Source organism: Cupressus sempervirens, chromosome 3 (genome assembly GCF_028749045.1).
Source record: "Cupressus sempervirens isolate cs-2001-9-10 chromosome 3, ASM2874904v1, whole genome shotgun sequence".
NCBI lineage: Eukaryota > Viridiplantae > Streptophyta > Pinopsida > Cupressales > Cupressaceae > Cupressus > Cupressus sempervirens.
This window is the reverse complement of record NC_143120.1, coordinates 586,995,004-587,014,885: the sequence shown is the minus strand read 5'-3', so window position 1 is coordinate 587,014,885 and position 19,882 is coordinate 586,995,004. Positions and strand designations below refer to the sequence as shown.

General features: G+C 34.9%; 1 protein-coding gene across 3 annotated transcripts; it reads left to right on the top strand.

Moving 5' to 3' along the window:
- The first annotated feature begins 2,813 nt into the window (after nucleotides 1–2,813).
- On the top strand, nucleotides 2,814–19,421 carry LOC149568033 (F-box/LRR-repeat protein At3g26922-like). Of its 3 annotated transcripts, none has more exons than XM_089821035.1 (3): nucleotides 2,814–4,352; nucleotides 4,507–4,690; nucleotides 19,217–19,421. In XM_089821035.1, the coding sequence occupies exons 1-3, from the start codon at nucleotides 3,309–3,311 to the stop codon at nucleotides 19,366–19,368; spliced, it is 1,380 nt and encodes a 459-aa protein (XP_089677161.1). In that variant the 5' UTR covers nucleotides 2,814–3,308; the 3' UTR covers nucleotides 19,369–19,421. The 3 variants fall into 3 exon arrangements, with proteins under 3 accessions (XP_089677161.1, XP_089677163.1, XP_089677162.1); XM_089821037.1 differs by lacking the exon at nucleotides 19,217–19,421 and adding an exon at nucleotides 7,716–8,225 and having other exon boundaries at nucleotides 2,815–4,352; XM_089821036.1 differs by lacking the exon at nucleotides 19,217–19,421 and having other exon boundaries at nucleotides 2,815–4,352; nucleotides 4,507–4,895.
- Nucleotides 19,422–19,882: the final 461 nt, after the last annotated feature.

Genomic DNA, 19,882 nt, shown 5'->3' with positions numbered 1-19,882 from the left:
CTTGAACCAAAAAATTTCTTAACACCAAATTACAAACATTTGGACCAACGATATGCCAAAATTTATGAAAGAACAAGAGGGGAAAACCATCAGGACCAGGGGCCTTATCACCCTCAAAAGAAAAAATAACCTTAGAAATTTCATCCGAAGAGGGAGTGGAAGTCAAGACTAAGTTCTGAGCTTCAAAAATGTAGGAAAGAATATTGTCCAGGAACATTTGCTGCTTCTCCATATTTAGGTTTGGGTCACACTGCAGCAAGCTACCAAAGAACACCATGGCCTCCCTTTTAATGACATCTTCATTATTAGTCATACCATCAGTCGTCATGAGTTTGGATATTCTATTAGCCATCCTATGCTTCAAGGTAGTCATATGAAAGAACTTGGTGTTTTTGTCATCTTCTTTAAGAAAAACTTTTGAGGAATGTTGTCTCCAAAAGGTCTCCTCCTTAGAAATGAGATCATGAAGTTCAACCAGTTTATTACTCTCCTCTTCCCTAGAGACCATCTCATAACCATAAGCTTGAATCTTATTTTGAATGTCTTTAAGCTCCTCCAATATCTTGGTTTTGTTCTAAAAAATATTACCAAAAGTAGTTTTATTCCAGATTTTAATGTGTTTCTTGACATTTTTCAGTTTGGCCGCCACTCTAAATATAGTTGTACCCTCGACCTCAATATTCCACCACTCTTGAATGAGGTTCTCCAAATTAGGATGAAGGGTCCACATTTTTTCAAATCTGAAAGGAAATTCATTTTAAAACTAAAAGGGTCAGCAGAAAAGAAAATTGGAAAGTGATCACAACCCACTCGAACTTGAGCATTAAGAGAGCATTTAAACTTCAAAATTCATTCATTGTTGATAAGGGCTCGATCCAGTCTATCCTAAATAAGATCCTTACCAACTCTTCTATTCGTCCATGTGTACTCAACCCCATGTAAATCAAGATCATGAAGCATATGAGAGTCAATAAAGTGCATAAGATCTAATCTATTGTCCAAAATGGACTGATTACCTCCCCTTTTTTTAGATTCCTTTAGGGGAGTATTAAAATCCCCTATCACCAACCACTTATTCTCAGTAAAAAAAACTTTCTTTGATTAGAAATTTCAGCCCACAGAGCTTTACTCCCCCATTTAGTATTAGGGGTGTAAACATTAGTGAGAACCCAACTACAATTATCCTTAGAATTAACAAAACACACATTCATCATATTTCTACTTTGATAAATGAGTTCCCCTTGAATCCATTTGTTAATCCAGAACACCACCAAGCCACTTGAAGCACCATTAGAGTCACTTCCAAAAATCTTTCCTCCCTTAAAGATAGAAAGGCGTTCCACCTCATCTTCGAGCATCTTAGTTTCCTGGATAACAAAAATATCAGGTCTATTATCCCTAATCATATTTTTTAAAATATCATGTTTGTGAGGATTATTTAACCCTTGAATATTCCATGATATGATCTTCATAGTTTAACAAAATGTTTTGAATCAAGGATAGTTCTTTGACAACCATCAACGATGCTCTTAATAGCCTCAACTGTTCTTTTATGTTGATGAGAAGGTCTACCAGCAGAAGATGGCGAAGACCCAACATCACCATTCTTGATGGCGGCACTACCATTCTTAGATAGACCAAACTTACCCTTAGAAGACTTGGAATCAACTTTTCATGATATAATACCACATTTCATTATATTTATATTTTACATTCTATTAATAATGATGTATTATATTTAACTACATTTACATTAGATATTGAATTTTTTTTATCATGTATATTTTATATTAGATCTCACATTACATATTCTCTATTTATACTATTATCTTTATATTGTTATATATTATACTAAATATTTATTATTATTTTAATTTTAAATAATTTTTAAAAATATAACAATAAAAACATTAATTAGCATTATTATAATTATTAATTTTGATAATTTAAAAAAAAGAGACTAATTTAGAATTTAAAACTTAAAATATTTTGATATAAATTCATAATATTTTCTTTAAGGGAATAAAGGTTTGATTTAAAACAAATTATGAAATCAAACTGCAAGTGAAAGTTAATTGAATCAAAAAAATCCCAAGCTTAGTGATTTAATTACAAACCGTTTTAACATAGGGTGTGACATTCTTAATCACTGTAGAAACTTACCTTGTTTGTTTGCTTGTATGATTGAATCTTAACTATACAGGGGTGTGATATGTGTTTAATTAGCCCAACTTGACCAAGCTTGTCTTTACTTTAATGGGCATGTTTCATCTTGCCTATATAAGGAGGTTATGTGATTCATCTTAAATCACAAATAAAAAATATGTTTAGGTGCAGATCAAATCATGGAGTATACCGTTTAAAAAGAAAAGCAACAAATTTTCAAGAGGCAACAAATCATTTTTATATCAAGACGTTGAATTCCATATCAAGACACAACTAATTATCAAATAAACATTGTTCTTTGCTTTTTAACTAAATGACAAAAAAATGCTAACTTACAAATTTTTTTCGAAAATAAGAAACAAATTGAATTCTAATGTAGCTAAGCAAGTTTTTCTAAGTACCTTTAAACACAGAAGAAAACTTCAAGTGACTCGATTCCTCACATATAAATTGAAATAACAACATTTAAATTATTTGCAAAGTATTCATCATACATTAAAAATTTAAAGCAAAATGCAAAAAAATCTGGAAAAAAGATCTAAAATGTTAGAATTACCTGTTTTTATGTGGGCGCTGATCTATGAACAAAGAGGAAGCGTCGCTTGTAAGTTTGATATAAAAGCATCCTTGTGAGATATATGCACGTGCTTCTCTTAGTGTCATTCCATCATTGCCAGGGCACCGCTTCCAAATGTGCATCGGCGCTGAGTATAAGCAAAATGAACTTGATCATAGCGCCCACCATTCTCGTTCCCTACCCTACCCTTGCAAACACGTTCCCTCCAAACAATAAAAATAAAAATAAAAATTGGCATTCCCTCCAATTTTAATATTAAAGACGCCATCAAATCTGGGGATCTCCCAAGTACACAATGCATTTTTAAACTGCTCATGGCACGATGCGCAAACTCAACTACCCCAGAGAAAGGACAAGCGGCTAGATGTCAGATGCGCTGACGGCAGGGGGCGGTACATGGCCTAGGAATAGGCAAGGGCAAACAAAATAGTTTTACCTTTTAGCCGTTGCCTTTCATATCGAAAGTAATTCCCGCCATTAGAGAACGCGATAAAGTCTAATGGTCTATGTTCGAGAATCAGTGGATTTTTACTGATTTCCTCATCAGTCTCTTGAGAACACAGTTATGGCTGGCCACGACGCATTCTATGCGCTTCCTGATTCTGTTATTTCTTCCATATTATCAAAAATCCCAATAAAAGATGCTGTCAGATCTTCCCTTCTTTCTAAGAGATGGAGATATCTGTACACTCAGATGCCGGAACTCACTCTTTCTCCGGATCTTGTCTTGGGGCCTGATTGCCCTTCTCTCGACCCACTTCTCGTGTCAAGGGCTGAGAATATAATTTCCAATATCTTGCACCTGCATTCACATAATCTGGAGGCCTTTCACCTCCACTACACCGGGTTCGATCATAACCAACAGCGCTTCACTCGTGAATCCGTGTGCAAATGGGTAAGATATGCATCTTCATATAACGTTCAACACCTCAGTCTCTCTGACCACTACGTGCCGTATCCTTTCAATGGACGCCTCTCTGCTTTAAGAGAAACCCCACCCCCTGCTTTCTTTTCATGTTCGCATCTCGTAACACTATATCTACGCGATTACGTCCTCACCAGTATCCCTCTTGATTTTGTTGGATTCCCCCACCTAATCAGTTGTAAATTCGAGGATGTTCAATTGACGGATGAATCTTTAATCTCCTTCATTTCGCTCTGCCCCCTTCTACAGAAACTTGAATTAAATAGACATGGTGGGCTAGGTAATATAGTAATCGCTTCACCCACCATTGAATATTTATTTCTTCACGACGTAAAATCTCTATCTATTAAATGCCCCAAACTCAAACTTCTGCATGGGTCTACGTTTGAGGATTTGAGTGTAAATGGTGTAAGATTCCACGAGCTTTCTATTGCCGTTTTTTACGTTGAAATGGACAGTGGAAATGCTCTGAGGGAATTTTCCATGGAATTCTCAACAGGAGAGAGTCCTGGAACAAAAAGGAGATTTCTTGACATAGTAGGCAACATCCGATGCTTGAAGGGACTTGTCATATACTTGGGTGTTCCCTTTGAAAGGGAAGCAGAGATGGATGTTCCTCTACTGAACCTGCTTCACCTGCTTCCAAATCTTCAGTTGCTGCATTTAATGGCAGACTTTGTACAGGTATTTATACAAAGTTCCTAACCTCAAGCTCAATGGGTTTTAAGTTGGTAGTTTAAGGTATGCATGAATGTATATAAATAAAAGATGAATGACTTCTTCTATTATAATGTAAGAAAGGGACCCTTAAGTTACTTTTCATGACACTGCAAAACAGGAGTTGGCAAAAGAACCTATACCTGATTGCCTCGCCTCTCCACATGTCAACCTTAAGAAAATACGTGTACAAGTATCGGAGTTTGACTACAAAGAAATTGCAATAATAAGTTGCTTGCTTCAGAGTACACCCTGTCTTGAAAGAATGGAAATTCAGCTACCTGAAGAATATGAGGAAGGTCCATGTATGTACTTCTTAAAAGATATTTTGTACCTGAGGAGAGCATCTTTACTAGCAAGGATAATCATAATGCATGACATGTACGAAATTTAGAAATTTAGGCTGAAAAACTATGACCTTCATACTATGTTCTCTATAGTAATTTGTTCACAGTATTTGATTACTTGTTCTTTTTTGCTTTTATTTAAAAAGATGTTTATATTCTTGAAGCTCCATTTGCATTTTACTGACAATATAGTCTGGTGGTGATTTAATTTAGGCTGAATATACTGACCTTTGAACTTCATACCATTACCTCCATTATAACTTTTTTATGGTATTTGATTCCATGCTATATTTTGCTTTTATTTCAAAAAGATGTTATGAAGGTGATTTAATTTAGGCTGGAAAAACTCTGACCTTTGGACTTCATACTATGTCCTCTATAATAACTTGTTTGTGGTATTTGATTCTATGTTTTTTTGCTTTTATCTCGTATAGAGGTTTATGTTCTTGAATCTCCATTGCATTTATTGGCAATATAGTCTGGTGATTTAATTTAGGCTGAAAAAACTATGACCTTTGAATGTCATACTATGTTCTCTATAATAACTTGTTAGTTCCTTCTGTAGGCAGGTAAATTATGGATTCATTTAGGTCCATATTTTCTTTTTAGACTAGTTAACCAACTAATGAAATGAAACTATTAAAATTTAAAGGAAAAAACTATTAAAGTTCATTACTATTTTTTATCTTGAAGAATTTAAAAATATGATTTCTTTGCTTTCTCATTGGTTAGAACAATGAGAAAAATCACTTTTAAAAAAAATAAAATATTTTTAAAAAAAATCATTACCATACCAAAATCTAAAGGCTTGGTTTAGAAAAATCTAGAAATGAACGTCCCAAGTGGTGATTCTAATCTAGAAAAATCTAGACCAGTCGCAAGTCCTCTCTAATTATGCTGAAAGCAGAAGCACACTGGAACTTCAGAACACTCTGAAGCCAGGGCCCTGGAGAGTGTAGAATCAACAGCTGTGGTTGCTGTGATGAGCAGCAGGCAGATTGTGGTGGCCAACTGTGGAGATTCCAGGGCTTTTCTCTCCACCACTGACAACTCTGTTGTTATAATAATAATGCTATCCACTTTGACAGCTGAGGACAACAAGATCTGAGAACAACAGCCCTGCCCCCTGCCTGCCCTGCCAATCCCCAGTAGTACTGCTTACAAACCCCCAGACGCAATCAGCAATCAGCAATCAAAAAATGATAATAATAACATCAAACAGTGTGCTTTCACAGAGGATGATCCTGATCCTGCTTTGTTGTTTCTTCATCTTATCCCCGTCTTTTTTATTATCACAATGACAGTCGTGCAGTCCATGCACCAAAATATTCCTTCCTCACACGCAATCACCCCATTCTTATACAGGCTTGGAAGAAAATCTGTGCAGAAATAGTATGTGTACCCATTGAAACTACAAAAGATCTGTGCAAAAACACCATCAATTACACCCTAAGAACACTGTTGCATTTGGGCAGCACAATTTGTGGCACCAATCTTTTCAGCATGACTTCCTGACAGCACTATGTTGCCACACAAATGCAACCCCCACACAAATGCAACCCCCTGACCCATCCGTACAACACACCCATGAAAATCATATGCATATGCCCTAGCCTATAGCCCTCTGCCCATTCTCTTTCCTCCCTTCAATTCCAGCTGTTGTTTGTGATCCGTTCTCTCAGCATCTTCTACAACAGTTTGCCAAACAAGTAGAATATAAATCATTTCAATCGACAAGCCAGGGGATTTGGTTGCATAGGAATATAATTGTACCCCTGATATTCCTGTTCGTCCAATTGGACAAACCAAAATTTCCACCATCGAATGAGTCATTGATATCCAATATTGTAAATGCTCTAATCTCATTTCATAATTCCACTGAAAAAGATTGGCAGCCCACCCTTAAATCCATCCAATCTTTGGAAATAACATTCTTGAATCAATTTCCCAAATTAAACTTATTTTCTTCATATGTTCCCATACAACATATAGTATGTTCCCTCACTGAGATTTGGTTTTTTTTTTTTTGCAAACTTTTTATGGAGAAGTTAAATTGCAAGGGATGAGCATTACATATTGACTGATGATTCTTTATTTCTTACAAAAATGGCCTTGTTATTGATGATAGAATATATTTATAAAAGTATGGCTATGATTCAAGGACCTATTATTATCTGTAACATCTATTTTTCGTTACCAATTATAGACAATTATGTTTATATCCAACAAGGGATACCATCTAAGCTACAAAATTTGAAGGCATTTTGCACCTTAACATATTGCTAGAATAAAATACTGCTGGACTCCACTAAGCATAAAACACGTTCCAAAATGTTTTGTTTCACCAATTACCTAGATCAGTTGCTTCTTGGGCTGCTTTGCTAAGTATCTAAGAGAACGACTAAGGTCTAATAGAGAAGTATCCTCTATTTACAATGGTTGACCCTGGATTTCTAGTTGTTTCTTCTGCAGGCATCAACATTGATTTAGTTTTCTTTGAAACATGAGATCTTTTTGGTCAGCATCCTCCCTGGGTAGGCTGAAATGGGAGCTGCAAATTCAAAAATTGAATTGGCTGAAAAGACTTAAAAAACTTTCAAAAAAATTAAATTGATTGTATAAAGCCAAAGTATGCAACCTTTGTTGGTGCCAATCTTCCCTACCTAGGCCAAAATGGGAGCTTTAGAGTAGGTCATGGACATCCATCAAATCATAATGAAAAGACTATTGTTGTTAAATAATTTTTATAGTTGGAAATGCACTGGTAGATACGTATAAAAAATACAGAGGAATAGACAAGGCACATTATTCTTTCACAGAATGCTTTAAAGAGATATCATCTCATGGAAATACATGATTGTGAGATATGCAGTAAATGGATATATTAAATATAGGTTGTTCAAACTTGCAAAAAAATGGAATTGGTAGCTGTTAGGAAACATTTCACAACTTTTTAACATGCTTCTTACCTGTGCTAAAATAGGAGCTTGGGAACAGGGCATATACATCAAGCAAAGTGTAGTGGTTAATGCTGGAAGTCTCCCTCTCCAACAAACAGGATCCTATCAAAGCTGGAATTGTGCATCTAGATGGTCTACAATGGGAATATCTCTGTAGAAATTTGGTGCATAAAAAACCTATAGTCGGCTCATATTGAAACCAATATCTAGATTTCAGAGTGTAGATAATTTGTGCATCTTTAAACTAGTTAGTGAGAGGAATCATGTAGTAGGCAAGTGCTTCGTCACAATGGAACCACTGTGTGTCCCAACCTTCTTGGTATTAGTATTATACTCGAACCATTTTGCAGATATTCCACAAACACTACATTCTACGAGACCATATTTCTATGACTCATTTTGTTGAATAGTTTACATGCCTTGTTTCTGTGTCCACATTCTCAAAGATGTGTTTCAGAGAAATTCCAATGATGATATTTGTCAAAATGCTTCTTCCCTTAATGTTACATTCCAATTTTAGACCCAATTTAAAATGTTAATATAGCCGTTGAGGTTCACATGAAGTCAGTTGACAGTTAAATTTGTTATAATCCTATGAAATAGTAATATGGTTAATTGTTATAATTTCATATGAAGATAACATTCTAGTTAATTATTTATTATCAATTCATGGAATTGAAAAGGGGGTTAGCCATTATGATTATTTATGATTAATAACTTTTTATGGTAATATGATTTAACTGCAGAGAATTTCCTTGTAGGGAGCACGTCAAAGGGGTGGAACCATTGGCAGAGAAGAATTGGGCACAGGAGCATCACCATCATTGGGCAAATGGGTATGAATCGTGAATCGCAATGGTTGAGGACCTAGCAACCGCATAACAGATACACACATTAGACATGCATGAGCTATTACATAAACATTTATAATATAATATAATTTTTAATTAATTAAAAATAAGGCGTACTTCAAATGGCTTTTGATTGACTTTTTCATCACATCATTATAATAAATATTTGTGTACGTACACATATAAATTAAAGGTGACATCATACTATTATTTTTATATAAGATTTTATCTATTTAATACGTACATTTAAATACATGTACAAGAAGATAAAATAATCTTCCAAATAAAGCATGTATTTAGATATACTTATACGACCTTGGATAAAATAAATAGTATGATGCCATTTCACAAACACATCTACGTGCAAGTAGATAAATATATTATAATTATTCTTGATTTATAACCTTCAAATCTTTTTCCATATTTATTCAAATTCTTGCTAGAAATTGAAATGCACATTTGGCATATTGGCGTTCAAGAAGCCAAGTCTTTTATTTTTAAGTTACGGCTTCTTGGAAGCCAAAAGGTTTTTCGAATGCTTCTTTATACTATGAAATCTTGAGATACCATGGGTATTATTACACATGATATATCTCTGCATTATTCCACCTAATATCCTGCAGCATATTTCCTTGTTGCGATTTGCCCATATCATTGAGTATTTTGCTGAAGACGTGATTGGTAATCGCACTTTGATTTGCGTTGAAGTTGTTTCCATGAAGGAATTGATTATTTGCATCTAGCCAAGGCTCCAATATTTTTGAACTCACAGGTTATGTGGTTGACTTACCATATCCAATCGATTTATATATATTTTTTATCAGATACCATTGCATTGTATTTACAGTAGTAAGCTACAAATTCTTGAAATGTCATACAAAATCCTTGTTTGATATCATCAGATAGTTCCTCTTTAAAACAAAACTTCTTATGATGAGTCAAGATCAAATATTCATGTCATGATATCATATCTTTATTCTATCGTTGAATGTCAGAATTAAATGGTATTTATCTTGCAAGTCTTAAAGTTATATTTCCCAAGTCACAGAAATGTGATATGTTGGAAACATATAATATTCTTATACTAGTTGAGGATCAACATAAAGAGCTGGTTGCTCTGAGATTCAAACACCTAGGAGTCACCCGACTGTATAGCCAAAGAAAAGGGTGAAGAGGTGAGAAAAAAATTTGCATTAGCATGAAAACAAAATTCAGATGTGACATAACAATTATTTATTATTCTAAAAGGCATCATTTGATAGTTTGTGCATGTCCAATACATTCTCTATTGTCAAGTTGAGTGGTGTGATTAAGTACCAAGATGATCAGTGGCTGACAAGGTGTTCCATGTCTATTTTGGGTAGTGAGGGCCTTTCTGGTTAGAGAAAGTGTGGGGATAAGTATGAGGTTTGTGTTTGGGAGGTTAAGCCCCTAACAATGTTTCCCCTCTCCATATTAGGACGTGCATTAGATAAAGATAAGTTGAGCATTCAAACATTTATTGGTAATAAGTATATTCACTTTTATGATATTTATACAAGTAGAAGATATGATGGATTAATTTATATTGTTGAATTTAGTTATTTCCTTTAATGAATGCAACCTTTCTCATCAATGTAATTGGTAACCATTTAGAGCGGCTGACCTTCCAATTGAATATGTAATATATCTATAGGATTATTGTTTCAGTCTTTCATTTATAAGAATAATGATTATGAGCATATATTCTAATCTTATGTTATTACCATAGTTAGCAATAGGAAGAAAATGAATGAAACAGAGGTACCTGGCGCACCAAATGATACAGTGGTATCTGATGTCCAAAATGATACAGTGGTATCTAATGCTCTAAGTGATACAGTGGTAGCTGATGCCCTACATGATCCAATGGTAATTGATGCCCTAATTGATATAGTGGTATGTGATGCCCTAAATGATCCAATGGTAATTAATGCCCTAAATGATCCATTGGTAATCGATGCCCTAATTGATATAAGTGGTATTTAATGGTAATCTTCATTTGATTTTTATATAGTGGTATTGGATGGTAATCGTCATTTGATCCTAAGTGGTATTTATGGACTAACCTGGGTGTTTGCAAAAGCATCCCTAGATTGATTTCGGTTTCAAAATTCCATGGTATGTAGATTTAAATTTCTGTAGTAAATTCATTGATGATGTTTTCAATTGTTAGTTATGAAATTTCGTTTAACTGATTGTAATCGTTAATCTCATTCACATGAACGTAACTAATATAATTGTCTTCTTATGAAAATGAAGTAATAACTGTATTTTTTTGATATGTTAGTTGTTAGTTAAGACTTGGGAAAAGTGGTTGTTACACTTAAGCTTTGATGTATGTCTATACCTTGTTCTTAAGTGTCATATTGTCACAAATGGGGAGTACCGTTTCGTGCATATCATGCAACCATGGTATTCTTGTCAAATGGTTACAATCTTCTCTATGCGTCCACGTTCTTGTACCTATCCACCAGGATAGTTGCAAATATAGCATTTGACAAACTTCCTCTATCCTTTATCAAAACATGGCACCGATTTATAGGAACAAACCACTTTTTTTTGGTTTTCTATAACAAAGAGGTGTCAAACAAAAACTTCAAGCATGTTTGCAATTACATGTTTGTAGACCTTTGTGGAAAACTCAATGCACAGATAGGGCACGCGGACTATTTGACAAGATGCCTCAAAGAAATGAAGATTTTTGGACTAAGGCTCTAAAAAGATCAAAGGGAATGTAGGTGACAATTGTAAAGCAAAATTTCAAAAATGTATGCCAAAATGGGACATTTTTGTAGAGATAAATTAAACACGTAGTAATTTGGGATAGCTATTCAAGAATTGCATTGCCTATTAATTCAATATGCTATTTAATGTGTTTACTACTACGATAATAGATAAGCCTCTATTATTAGTTAATGGTTATTTATTTGTATTCCATGTTTCTAATAATAGTTAGTCTATAGTTATCTATTAGCTTTCTTTAGCTTTCTTTTAGCTAGAATAGAATGTTTCTATTCTTTATGATCGTTCCCTAAGGAAACATCATTTTCTTCTTTTGTACATATAGACCTCTCCGTCTTTGTTTATATTAAGCAAATATTTACCAATTACTTTGTAATATGGTATCAGAGCCACTTCTTTAATTGTTTTCAAAAATCATAATTTCTTTTCTAAAATTATCGGACCCTATTTTCAAAATTATTTTTTTGAAATATTTGCTTCGAACTAGGGTTTGTCTGAGAATATTGACCATCAATATTCACATTTTTTCTTTTTTTTCTTTTTCTTTTTGGAAAAACATGACTTTTTTGGGCATTTTCGTCCTTTTTTTCTGCACATCTAGGACTGGGAGCAACGTCAAGGGTTTCTTAAAATCCTCAGTAATAGATTCCTACCCAAAAACTATTTTTTTGTTGCAGTTTTGTCATTGATTTCAAGTTTTTTTCAGCCTAGGACATTTTTGCTCAAAACTCTAAATTTTTGGCTCAAAATATTTTTTCGATTAAAAATTCTTGGTGGGTTTTTCGAGAGCTCAATTGGGCTGTTGTTAGATTTTTCCAGTGCGCATTCGGGTCAAAAACCCCAAGCTTCGGGTGCACGTACTTTGCGCACTTGAGTACCCTCGCTGCGGCCAAAATGCTACCGCACTGGTTGGAGCACTTGGGTGGGATGTGGGGATGCGGTGCTTCCCGAATGCAGGGGTGCATGCTTGGGTGCACTTAGGTTGCACGAGGGGTGCAATCGACATGTTGCATGAAAAGTTTTAATTTTTGTTTTTAATTGTTTGTTGAAGGATGAGAACTTTTTTTATTCATATTTGAACAATGAATTTTGAATCTTTCATCTTTGTCATTTGATAATTTGATAGTCAATGGTTGACTTACATGGTACACCGTACTATGTATGGTTTATATTTTTCATTTATCATCATTGTTATGTTTAAATTTTTTAGTATTTATAATTTTACTAAGTTCAATGGTCATTGGTAATGGTTATGAAGTTTCGAGTTTCAAGTTTGCACTAATGGTTTGTGAATCGCATTTCAAATTTCTATATTCAACTATATTTGGTATGTTATATTGAAGTATCATTTTATAATTAGCATTTTCAGTCATATATGTATATTGTGGAACACTCCCTCCACCAACACCTTGCCGTCCACAAATTGAGGCCCTTTTTTCCCACATTGGAAACTTGTCCCGATGTCCCCTTGCACCCTCGCGTCGGTGTAACACTGGATTTTTTTGGGTGCCTTGATTTTTGAGCCAGAGGATCCAAAAATTGACAACATTTTTTTTTGTGGGTTTTTCGAGCTCTCTTCTAGGCACCCCTTCAATTTTTCTAGGTCTTCTATTCTTTTGCCTTGAACTATGCGCCTTCACAGATTTTCACGCATTTTCATTGAAAAACATGCTAAGGCATCTTTGACTAATATTTTGTGCAAGGGCAATTCAAAATTCAATGGTCGGGATTATGGCACTTGGAAGTGGCAGATAATAGCAATTTTTGAATATCAGAATACCGATCAAATTGTTCTAGGTGTTACACAGCGTTCGATTGCCCTTGGTACTGATCAAAATACGTGGGATCTGAATAATTGGGAGGCAGTGATGCTTCTCAAATTATCTGTAGCTGATGATCAACTCTCTCGGATTCCATTCGACAAGACAACTGCCAAGATATTAGCACATCTCAAAAATCTTAATGAGACTTATGACAAAAGAAGAGCTTTCTTTTCGAAGAACACTGTTTTCTATTATCATGGATTAGCGAATATTGCTCTAGGCTCATTTGAATAGGATTCAAGAAATCCATGATCAGTTGCTTGCCATTGATTGCAAGATGGAGGAATAGGACATTGTGGTCATCACTCTTAGGAGTTTACACAAGTCCTATGAGTATTTTATCGAGTCTCTCAACATCACTTCTTTTGATGTTGATTTGAAATGCACAGATCTCTGCACACTCTACTTCAGCAAGATTGTTGGAAACAATAGTTCGATAGCAGTTCCAACTTCACCTCCACAGAGCAAGCCTTTGCTATTAAATCCTTCCAAAAGGATAAAGACAACACTCAACAGTGTTCTTAGCAAAAATCCTCTGCTCCAACTTCAAAAGGCTCCCAAAAGAAGAACATTCAATGCAACTAGTGCCACAAGTTTGGTCACATGAAGGTTTAATGTCGAAAACGCTCAGCTATCCAATCAAAATAATCGGGTTCCCAACCCAAAGCAAATAATGCGAAGCACACTGAGCAGATAGAAGTTGCCTTTTACATCTTATTGGCTAAAAGACCTATAGATCATGTGAAGTCGTCTTTGAGGTACATTGATTCAGGGGCCTCTCGTAATTTCACCTACTGCAAAGATTGGTTCATTGACTACCAAACTTATTCAGATTTTGTTGTTTTTGGTGGCAGAGAAGAGTACATTGTTGTCGGCAAAGGCAACATTCAAATTTAGTCTACTGGGAGGAATCTCATTTTCCTTGATGTGAATTACATTCCAGGGATGAATCTAAATCTACTCTCAGTCAATTTGTTGTTGCGACATTCTCCACAGTTGGATGTCACCTTCAGTTCACATCAGTGTACCATCACCGATAAGTCTATTGTTGTAGTGGGTTGTGAGGATCATGGTATTTTTTGACTTACTGATTTTGGTGATTCTTGGGACTTAGCTATGGCTGCTCGACGGTCTTCTGTTAGCACACTCTGGCATCAGTGGTATGGGTACTTAAATGTGCATTATCTCTTTGAGCTTGCTCGAGAAGAGTTTGTCATCGATTTGCCAGAGATTCAGACTTAGCAACTTGGAGTTTGTGATGCATGCCAGGTTGTGAAGCAACATTGCACACCTTTCACCAGTAGTGATTCATGGCAAGCTTCTCAGGTACTTCAGCTTGTCCATGTTGATATTTGCAGCCCTATGGCCACTCCTTCTGTTCTTGGGTCCAAGTATTTTTTATTGTTTGTTGATGATTTCAATAGAAAAATGTGGGTATATTTTCTTAAAAAGAAATCAGATGCATTTCTTGTATTTTAGAAGTTTAAACCTTTAGTTGAAAAAGAGTTTGGAAAAATCTATTATTACTCTTAAATCAGACAATGGGGGGGGGGGAGGGGGGAATTTGTTCTAATGCATTCCCTAGCTTCTTGGATACTCATGGCATCAAACGCCAGTTAACCACATCCAACACACCACAATGTAGTTGAACGTCAGAATAGAACAATCACCGAGATGGCTTGGTCCATGCTCAAACACAAACATGTTTTGAAGAAATTATGGGTAGAAGTGGTTGACATTGCAATTTATCTTTTGAATTGGTCACCCATAGTAGTGGTCAAAAGTAAATTACTGAATTAGGTCGCAAGCCTAGAATCAATTGCTTGAAGGTTTTTGGCTCTCTTACTTTTGTTTGGATCCCTGATGCATTTCACACCAAGTTGGATGCAAAGAATAAAAAACTCATGCTTGTTGGATGTAGTAGTCTTCACAAAGCCTATCGCTTGATTGACATTGAGACATCTCGTCTCTTGTACAGTCGTGATGTAGTCTTTGATGAGCAATGATGACCATTCATGCTTGTTTTTCTTGTTCTTGCTCCAACAAACCATCTTATGAAGGCTCATGATTTGGGAGTTAGGCTTCCATTAGATCCTCTTGATGGGAGGGCTTTGGTAGCTACTACAACTTGAATTATACCAGCGATCCCTATACAAACACCTCTAACTTCTTTTACAAAATCACTCAGATTTGTAGATGCTTCACTTGAGTTTGATCCAAATTCTTCAGACGAGGATCTTGATCATAGAGCATCTCCTGATACTAATGTTGGTCATTCTCCTCTTCGGCCTGAGTGGTGGGTTAAGACACTTGTTGATTTTCGTGATGATGAGCTCATTGATGGGAGAACTACTTGGAAAAAGAGCAAACTTTATAGAGTCCGTTAACTTTTCTCTTTTGGCCAACATTCATAGTGTGTTTGAACTTGAAACATATTCCAAGGCTAAGGGCCCATTTGGTTGCTGGAATTAACTTGGAATAAGGAAACGGGAATAGGAAAATTGGAATAAATTTATTCCAATTTTGGCCCAAAATGAGAATAAATCTAATTCCAGATTTTTTTAGGAATTAGATTTATTCTTGCATTGGACCAAAATTGGAATAAATTTATTCCAATTTTCCTATTCCCGTTTCCTTATTCCAGGTTAATTCTAGCAACCAAACGGGCCCTAAAGGAATTTCAGAGTGGGAACAAATCATGACATTTGAACACTAGAGCCTGCTAAAGAATGACACTTGGGTCCTTTTTGATCTTCCAACAAAGAAGAAACCTATTGGCTGCAAATGGGTTTACAAAATCAAATACAAATTTGATGGTACTTTGGAAAGACAAAGCTTGTTTAGTTGCAAAGGGCTTTTCTCAACGTAAGAGCATTGATTATGAGATCTTTGCTCCTATTGCAAAGATGAGCACAATCAGATTAGTCCTAGCCATGGTAGCACAATTTGATTGGAAGGTTCATCAAATGGACTTCCAGAGTGCTTTCTTGAATGGGGACCAACAAGAAGAGGTCTACATGATGTAACCTCCTGGTTTCAAGGTTGTTAGTAAAGAACATCAGATTCTTAGATAAGTGAAAGCTCTTTATGGCTTGAAGCAGGCCCCTTAGGCATGGTACATGAAAATTGATGAGTACCTTAGTGATGAAGGCTTCTAGAGGAGTTCCTTAGACTCAAATTGTACATCAAGACTATTGATTATTTATGTGGATGATTTGATCATCATTGGTAGTTCAACATCTTTGATTCAGGGAATCAAACAAAATTTATGCCAGTCTTTAGATATGATTGGCCTTGGGCTTGTGCATTATTACCTAAGTGTTGAGGTTTGGCAACAGTCTTCTGGTATATTCATCTCTCAGTCCAAATATGTTAGGGTTCTATTAGATAAATTTTGTATGCAGGATTGCAAGCTTGCATTTACACCCATGGAGAAAGGTCTCAAGTTATTAGCCAAGTTTGATTCTCCTCTCGTTGATGATACTACATACAAACAACAAGTAGGTAGCTTCATCTAGCTCTTCGTTGCTAGGCCTGATATCAACTTTGCAATCAGCTACATCTCACTTTTATGACAACCCCTAAGGCTGATCATTGGATGGCAGCAAAGTGTGTGCTTCGTTATGTGAAGGACACTACAAAGTATGAACTTGTTTACTCGGAGTTCTAATCTTAGACTCAACAGGTTCACAAGTTCAGATTGGGCAAGCTCTGTTGATGATAAAAGTCAACTTTTGGATGTGTTCAGTTTGGGATCTAGTGCCATCACATGGACCAGTAAGAAGCAGCAGACAATTTCTCTCTCCTCTATAGACGCTAAATACAGAGGGACAATCAAAGCAGGTTGTGAAGTTGTTTGGCTTTGTTGGATGCTTGGGGATATGCAGATGTCACCAGCAAGACTGAGCACTTTGTTTGTTGATAACAAAGGTATTATCATGTTAGCACGGATTCCAGTCTTCCATGAACGAAACATGCATGTGGATGTTCATTGTCACTATATATGACAATTGGTTGAAGACGAGACAATAGACTTGAAGTATGTTTCTACCATGGATTAGATTGCAGACATTCTCACCAAGCCTTTTGATCTTGATAAGTTTGTTAAATTTAGAGGACATCTTGGTGTTGTGGATAGATTAACCATTAAGGGGGGTATTATGATAATAGATAAGCTTCTATTATTAGTTAATGGTTATCTATTTGTAATCTATTGTAAATATTATAATGTTTCTCATATTAGTTAGTTTGTAGTTATTTGTTGGCTTTCTTTAGCTTTCTTTTAGCTAGAATAGAATGTTTCTATTCTTTATGATTGTTTCCTAAGGAAATATTGTTTTATTCTTTTGTATAAATAGCTCTCTCAGTCTTTGCTAATATTAAGCAAATATTTATCAATTACTTTGTAATATTTACTTTGTTGTAACTATTCCAGTATTTCAGAGCCTATTATTTCGATATGAATTTAAGTAATACAATTGATTCATCTAAACCATGTTTTCCAATGTTCCGTTGCAAATGGGCACTTAGGTTTGTTACATGGATATTGATCTCTAAAATTGTTCAATAGCAAACATGAATATCTTTTGTAATAGCGATCCATCTAGACCAAGCTTTGTACGATACAAAATATTCATTATCTCAATGACTTGAAGATTTCAAGAAAATTCTTGTCTAATTTGATTATGCCCAAAGCTGTTGCACCAGCATGATACAAGGGGATTCTATATGTATAGAATAGGCATTGAATTTAAAAATTGTATTTATATATATGGAAAACAATTTTGGTGTGATTAATTCATAGTAATACAGTTGATTCATGTTGGCATGCTATGTCCTCTCATACAATCTAAACTTTAGTAGACAATGAAGAACTAGCTTTAGAATTGAACTTATTTTAACAAAAGTATTATAATTTGTTCCAAACTTTTATTTAAATAGTTAAATATATTATTTTTCTTATTTTCTATTAGTTACAGTAAGTAGGAAAACCAAAAATTTCCAAAAATTTTCAAATTATACAATTTATAAAGATGTGATGTTGCCTACGAAGTAGAAAAAAAGGTAAAAATATTGTTTGTCTCCTCTCCTTTAAAACATTTGTTACAGAAATAACAACATTTTCTTAACGATCGATCATTTAACCTCATCCTCATTTGCTACATAAATGCATGTGAAAAAAAAGACCAAACTTTTCCTTTATTGACCTTTCACCTCTTTTCGACGCACTCATTGCACATCAAGATTTATTTCCAACATCTCAATTCCATAAGGAAAAAACATAGCCAAAAATTTATAAATAATGGGTGTAAAATGAAGCAAAATGGCTGATGAAACAAAATAAATATTCATGACATCTATTTGTCAACATGCATGTAAAAAGTGACTTTGCATCATCCACAATTTCAATGAACATGTACCAATGTCTTGGCATCTTCAAACTTTGTGGACTAATATGTTAGATTGCCACAAGATAAAGCCTCCAATGGAAAACCAACATTCCTCCCAGAATTTGGCAATTTGCCTTTTACAGTTTTCCAATCTCTAAGACTTATGTTTTTCCATGCCTTCTAAGCTCTACCTCAACAGACATATACCATAGCCCAAGGCCAAGCCAAAAGAAATAATATTTGAGAATTGGGATAACAACAAATATGTAATGCCCTTGCTGTATGACAACCTAGTATGTTGGCTAAAAATTGTCGACATTCCTTGGTTGTTTTGGCGAGTGTTTACCTAAATCAAATGGTGTGGTGTCCACAAGTATTAAGAGTGAGGTTAATGTCCCATCAAAGTGTCAGCATAGACCAAGCTCCCTATAGATATGTTATTGTTGGTTCCACCTCTTGGTTCAGGTACACACATGCCAACATGATACATATAAAAGCCTTTAAGAAGAATACAAAAAGTGAACATGCTTATGTTGTAAGAAGAAGTAATAAACATTGAATGTCAAATCATGGATTGTGAAATCTATATTGACATTTTTAGATTCTTAGAACTTTATAAAAGTAAATTTGATGCAATTGGTCTTCCAATATTGACATTTATAGATTCTTAGAACTTATAAAAGTAAATTTGATGCAGTTGGTCTTCACGAATTGGAAGCCCTCCATGGCTTTGGACATTCTATTCCAAATTCACAATTAAATGTACAACTTGACTCAACTCTTACCCCAAAACTCACCACATTAAAGGCAGGAACTGTGGCGTTTGCACCCCTTGTTTATGATATTTGATTCCATTTTCCCTTTCTATTATTTATTTTTAAAAGATATTTATGTCCTTGAAGCTCCATTTACATATACTGGCTATATAGTGTGGTGATTTTGTATAGGCTGAAAAAACAAAGACATTTGATCTTTATTCTATTTCCCCTACAATAACTTGTTTATAGCATTTGATTCCATTTCCTTTTTTGCTTTTATTTCAAAAAGATATTTATGTTCTTGAAGCTCCATTTGCATTTACTGGAAATATAGGCTGGTGATTTCTTTTAAAGCCCATAGAATGATTATATCAATGTATGGAAAGACTAGCCCCTTCTTGGAAAGAAAAAGAATGATCGATATTAATATCACATGACTTCATTGGAGCTGTTAAAACTTTGACCCCTTCTTAAAATAAGAAAGAATGATAGATGCTAATATCTCATAACTTCATTGGAGTCCTTAAAGTTTTTATTGCTAAAAATAATAGTGTCCATTTCATTGTTTTGATTTCTCAAGTTATTTCACATTCTGCTTTAAATGT

What these genes read in the sequence shown, in the direction of transcription:
- LOC149568033 (XM_089821035.1), top strand. Translation starts at nt 3,309, where the DNA reads ATGGCTGGCCACGACGCATTCTATGCGCTTCCTGATTCTGTTATTTCT. An exon ending in TAATGGCAGACTTTGTACAG is followed by an intron (nt 4,353 to 4,506) that starts GTATTTATACAA and finishes ACTGCAAAACAG; the next exon opens with GAGTTGGCAAAAGAACCTAT. An exon ending in AGAATATGAGGAAGGTCCAT is followed by an intron (nt 4,691 to 19,216) that starts GTATGTACTTCT and finishes AATTTGATGCAG; the next exon opens with TTGGTCTTCACGAATTGGAA.